General features: G+C 46.5%; 1 protein-coding gene across 1 annotated transcript; it reads left to right on the forward strand.

Annotated features, from left to right (window-relative positions):
• The first annotated feature begins 5,933 nt into the window (after positions 1-5,933).
• Positions 5,934-6,213, forward strand: LOC103159941 (protein transport protein Sec61 subunit gamma-like). The gene has a single exon (XM_035448426.1). It carries the CDS (start codon positions 5,934-5,936, stop codon positions 6,138-6,140), a length of 207 nt encoding a protein of 68 aa, XP_035304317.1. The 3' UTR covers positions 6,141-6,213.
• The last annotated feature ends 217 nt before the right edge of the window (positions 6,214-6,430 follow it).

A 6,430-nucleotide genomic window follows, 5' to 3' on the forward strand; every position in this document is an offset into this window, starting at 1 on the left:
AACTTGGGGGAGGGGATTGGTTCATTCCCTCTACTATGCGGGCCCAAGAGATTGAACTAGGGCTCAGAGGAAGCACCTTTATCCACTGAACCATGCTACCCACACAGCCATCTCTTCCTTAACTTACCACCTTCCATTTATCCTCTGGACACTGCTTCCTTGCCCTCTCCTCCTTACTGTCAAACTATACAGGCTAATGGTGTTGGATGTGCCTCCTCTGGCTTCACCTTTTAGATGGCATTCACTACTACACTTAGTTCTGTGATTCCGTGATTAATATATTTGCCAGCTGTCACCATCATAGCAATACACAGCAAAGAGTCTTAAAATTCCAGTGACTTACAGCCACAGTAATTGGTTTCTGCACGCTAGGCAGGCTGGGCAGGCTAAACAGGTTAATGTGCAGGCACCAGCTTGGGCTCAGAGCCGCCCTGCAGGCTCCAGGTCGGATGGCCCTTGCTCATAATGTTCTGCACACTCTAGCCTCCCAGTTCTTCCCATCATGTCACAGCATCCGAGGCACCCATGCTCTCATTCACACACTTTCCCCTCAGATACCTGCATGGCCTCCTCCATGCATCCTTCATTGGGTCGGTGAGGACTGGTTGTGTATCAGATGCATTTCTTGACAAAGTTCCTTACAGAAGCAATTCATGGAGGAAAGGTTGGTTTTTGACTCACCGTTCCGAGGGGACAATCCATCTTGATGGAGAACGCACAGCAGTTGGGGTGGCGAGAGCTTGGTTTGCTTGACTCTTGCAGACAGGGAAGCAGAGGTCAGACCAGAAAGAGGACCAGCCTCTAACTCTCAAAGGCCCACCTTCAGTGACCCACCTCTGGCAGCCAGGCCTCCTGCCCCAAAGGTCCCACAATATAGCACCACCCGTAAGGGATTACGTGTTTAAATATTACACAATGTGGGGACATTTCACACCCAACTGTGACAGTTTGATCCAGAGGCTAACTTATTTGCACACAGTTTGGCTGATGTTGGTGATTGAGCCATGGCACACTCCTTACTTAGTGGATTGTACCTGTCATTAGAGTTACACTATTGTCTCTTGAGGGTGACAGTGTACCTCCAAAATATTTTCAAGCTACTAAATCAAATTTTGGTGAAAATCTGGGCAAACATAATTTATTACCTTGCAAAATTCAAGGTAGAGGTTCTCGGTCAACTCCATCTGGTAGGTGGAATGAGACAAAAATGGAGATGCCAACCAAGGGAGAGCATCCTCTGCTGACAAGTTGCTAGCTACAGAAGTGGCCTCTGTGCTCTCTTTCCAGACTATTTCAGGTAGACAGTGTATCAGAGGCCTAGCCAAGCCCGGTGATATGAGTTTGATCCCCAGGACCCACATAATTGAAAGAGTCAACTACCACAAGCTGTCCTCTGACTTACAAAATGCCATGATGCACGTGCATGCATGCTTGTTCATGTGCACACACATAAAATAAATGTAAACCATCTTTAATTTGTATCATTTATATTCTCGTAATAATGACATTTAATTCATAGAAATGGAGGTGAGGGCTGGGAAGGCAGTTCAGTGGTTGGGATCATTTGCTGCTTTTCCAAATATACCAGGTTCGATTCCCAGTACCCCCACGGAAGCTCACAATTGTCTGCCACTCCAGTTCTAAGGACTCTGATGCCACCTTCTGGCCTCTGTGGACACCAAGCACATAAACAGTGCATTTGTATACATGCAGACAAAACACTCATGCTCATAAATTAAAAAAAAAAATAATTGAAAAACTTTAAATTATCCAAAGAAATGAAGATGAACCTCACGGATTTCCTTTTAGCTCTTCTTCTCCACCTCCCCAGCACTAGGGCTTGAACCCAGGGCCTCACACCAGGCAAGTGCTCTACCAACCGATCTACATCAGCAGAACACTTGAGATTTGCTTATTCACTCAAACTCTATTCCTGCCGCCTTCTGGCCAGCAGATGGTGCCCTCCTCCTGCCAGGTTCCTCGGGGAACTCAGCTCAGGATTCTGGGGCACTCTGATCTGGAAACTGGGAATCCTTTGTCCTAGACTTTGGTGATTCTGGTTCCCCAGTCATCTGCTGGGCTGGCGGTTTCCTGGCGTGCCTCCGTGGCAGCAGATATCCTTGTTGCCTGGGTTTGGATTAAAGGGAAGTTGGTTACTTCACAGTCAGGTATGCTGGGCCTTAGCTCAGAGGGGAGAAGAATAAAAACAAGCTCTTGAGCAACTTGTACTAATAGGGTGTTAATTAGGAAAGCGCACTTAACTTTTTCATTGCCAACCCAAACAGGCCAGCCTTGTTTTTGGCTGCATGCCATATAACTGCATCTCAAAGCACTCCATAAATAGTCATTAACCCATGTGCATTCAAATACTGGGTGCCACCAAACCTATTCCAAGACCTGAAAAACACATTTGCTTTAGATATGCTAGTTCATGACTCACTGAAGGCAAGGACCAACCATCCCCAAGTCTCTCCAGCAAGTCACCCTCTTGCTCCCAGGCCATGGTCAGTCTGTCGGTTGCCTGCTCTCACCCTCTGTCATCAACCACAACACCTGCACTTCCTGCCATGGTGCACCTCAGTCCATCCTTTTTGAGACAGTCATTTCCCTGTATGCTATTTCTGTTTGAGAAGATATGATCTTCCTGGTCATGCCATGCTCAGGATAGCCTACTGGGGGAGCATCCCTCAGTAGCTGTTAAGTTGCAAGTGGTCTCCCTAGTTGTCCCCTGTGGTGAGAGGAAATCTTATCTTTCCATGGCACTATGGCACCCAGATTTTAAGCCCCAGGACTGGGTTGGGTGTGGATATGGGAAGAAACATGAGGAAAAATGGGTTTCTTCTCTTTCTATTTTCAGTGTTTCTCACAGAACAAAAAACACACACACAGCACCCAGATGCCAAGAGACTCCAAGTATTTCTTGCCGGTGTGTCTAAGTCAAGCCTCCTGCTCTGCCCTACCCATGGAGCAGTGGCTCACAGCAGGCCAGGCCATGTGTAGGGAAGGCATTGAATCAGCTCCCTGGCAGCTATCAGGTGAGCCCCTCAGAGCAGCAGGCCTGAGCACATGTGCACCCTGGCCCCACACACTTTCTGCGGTGCAACCCAAAATCCTGAAGTGCCTGTGGCTTTCCTCCTGGCCTCCACAGGTGACATCAGGCTGACCTGTCCAGCTCTGACAGGCACCAGGACCAAGCTAACCACTTCTGTCTGCTGAGTTAGCAGAATAGCCCCAGCAGTGGTTTCATGGTGTGTGGATTACTTGAGCCCCAGATGTGGCTGTTTCTCTCACACCTGGCTTTTCCTCTAGGACAGAGCCCCTCAGCCTCTCCATAGCTGAACAAGAGGCAATTTCTGCACTCTCTAGGCAATCACAACCTGCTGCTAAGGCTGTGTAAGGGCTTCCAAGCTGGCCAAGAGCCTGGAGACTGCCCTTCCAGGTCTTCTACCTGCTTTCCTTACTCCAAAGCAGAGCAGAACCCCAGAAGTAATTAACCTTCCACAAGCTGAGTCACAGGACCTCAACTAATGCAGGGTTAGGCTCAGCTAAAAGCAGCTGAATTGGTAAAGTGCATTTCCTGGGTCATTAGCATACAGGTGGGCAGGCAGTGGAGGTTCTGGTGGTAGGGGGTTGACCACACACTGTCTCCATGGATGGAACTGAACTGGAGTTTGCATGGGAATGACTAAGACTCATTCATAGATAAGACATTGAATATTTGTGTCCCTCCATTCATATGTGGAAATCCTTTCTTCACCACAAGGTGATGGGGCTTATGGGAATTAGCAGATACGCAAGGTGGAGCTGATGGTGGTGGTCTCTCTCTCTCTCTCTCTCTCTCTCTCTCTCTCTCTGTGTGTGTGTGTGTGTGTGTGTGTGTGTGAGAGAGAGAGAGAGAGAGAGAGAGAGAGAGAGAGAGAGAGAGAGAGATCGCCTGCGTGCGCAGACAGCTGTCTTCTTAAATTGCTCTCCACCTTAGTTTTTGAGAAAGATTTCTCACTTAAGCTGAAACTCATTGATTGGGCCAGTAAGTCCCAGAGATCCTCCCATCTCTGCCTCTCCAGCACCAGGATTACAAGCACAAGCCACCATGCCGGGCTTTTTTAGGTTTCATGCTTGCACGGCAAGGACTTTATTGATTGAGACATCCTGGGATTAATGTTCTTACACAGAAGAATGCACAAAGCTCTCTGGCTGGCTCCACCGACCAGCTAAGACACAGCCAGAAGACAGCTGTGTACGAAGTGGGTTCCTCACAGACCCAGAGTCTACTGGCATCAAAGTCAGTTTTCCAGCCATCAGAACTGTGAGTAGCAAATCCCTTATTATTCATGGATTATCTAGTCGAAGGTTTTTTTGTTATCCCAGTCCAAACAGACTAAGGTCATGGAAAGATAAGAAAGGTCATGGAGTCCTTTTCACTTGAGGGACAGAACATCTTAATAAATGCAATGCCAGATCACCCCTCAGAGTTGAGTCTTAATCAGCTCTGACGGTGTAACTCATTTCTGTTCTTGTGATAAAACACCCTGACACAAAGTGACAAATGGAGGAAAGGGATTATTCAGCTTATGGTTCTAGGTTATTGACTGTTACTGTGGACCAGTCAAGTCAGGAACTTGAAATATCACATCCATAGTCAAGACCAGAGAAGAGAATAAATACACAGATCCTTGCTTGATTGCTCTGTCTCAGCTTACTTTCTCATCCCTTATACTGTTCTGAAAATGGAGCTGCCCAGGGAATGGGCTGCCCACAGTGGGCTCAAACTTCCTACATCAAATAACAATCAAGACAATAGTCCTCCACAGACAGGCCCACAGCCAACCCAAGGTATTGAGACTCTTCTCAAGTGATTCTAGGTTGTGTTAGGTTGAGAGCACACCTAGGAAAATTAGACTGTGTCGTTTGCTTCTGCAAACTGTTTAATTTGTGGATTACTGTTATGGTGGGCAGCTACTTGAAATTAATAACGAAGGGAAATTCAAAATTATGGACATCTTCTTTGTAGTAGACTAAGGTTTCTGAGTGACAAGTCCATAGTAAACACATAAAGCATCAAGAGCCACCAAGCTGACCAGAAGTTCTGAAAGGAGGATTTTTTTTCAATATTTGTATGTCTCCTGTCCTGTTCCCCCAATGGCTCCAAACTAGAAATATCTCCAGATTCCTTCATTTCTGTTTGTTACTTTTGCCATCACTATGATCAGATGCCTGACAAGATGCAACTCAAGGGAGGTAGATTTTATTTTTGACTACAGCTTTTCATTTTTTTAATGTAATTCCCATCATAGCAGGGTAGTCATGGTGGCAGGAGCGGCTCGCTCAGATGTGGCAGCAGGGGTGCGGGGCTGCATGCTCACCTCTCTGTGGAGCAGGATGTGGTTAGCAAGCAGGGCCCTCTACCCAGTAACCTACTTCTTCTAGTTAGTTTCCACCTCCCAAAGGTTCCCAATCTCCCCAAATAACAGCACCTTCTGGGAATCAAGTGTTCCATCCAACACATGAGCTTTCTTAGGGGAGGGGTGCACATTAACTCCTAATTCATCAGCTTCTATGATGCCCTGCACATATTCTCCCCTCCAGTATAAATTTGCGTGATGTCATCCTGAAAACATTAGTGATTGCTTTCTCTGCCCTTCCTGGTGGCACTTCCTAATCACTGCACAGTGCCTCACTCCCCATAGGATCTCCCATGCCTTCCTAACTCCAAAGACTGTAAAAACCAGAGTCTTCAAATCAGAATTAGATGTTTTTGGCATTGCAAAGGATTTGGGTGCTTGCCATGCACCACAACACTGGGTCATCACTGCGAGGGTGAATTTTGATGGCCAACTTGCTGGTTTTATAATCATGTAAGAGATACCGCTGTCACTCCTCTTCTAAGCTACAAGTTTCTGGTTTCTCAAACTGACATCCCACAAGCATCAATCATGGACCAGGTAATGCCGTTTGTTGAACTGAGTTGGCAGTTCGTCAAGGACTCAATTTGGCTGCTTAAAAGATGCACCAAACCTGATAGAAAAGGATTCCAGAAGATTGCCATGGCCACAGCCATAGGATTTACTGTCATGGGATTCACTGGCTTCTTTGTGAAACTGATCCATATCCCTGTTGATAACATTATTGTGGGTGGCTGAGTGCTTTCTCTTTGTGGGAACTAGTGAACAAATGAGGGTGTGAGAAGCTCATGAAGTAAAAAGTTGCCTGCATGCTTTGTGGTTTCTTTTTCCTTTCCTCCTCCCTAAAAGGTTTTCTATTCAAAATTAAAATAATTTCAAAATAAAAAAAGAGATACACCACTGGCTATACAGGTGGCACTGGGGACTGGAGAGGTTGAATACCCTACCTGACATCCCTCATCTGGTTGCCTATACACCTACAAGTTTTGAGATTCCTCTCCCCTCTGCCTGCTTGTATGGCAGAGTTA

This window comes from Cricetulus griseus, chromosome 8, assembly GCF_003668045.3.
Source record: "Cricetulus griseus strain 17A/GY chromosome 8, alternate assembly CriGri-PICRH-1.0, whole genome shotgun sequence".
NCBI lineage: Eukaryota > Metazoa > Chordata > Mammalia > Rodentia > Cricetidae > Cricetulus > Cricetulus griseus.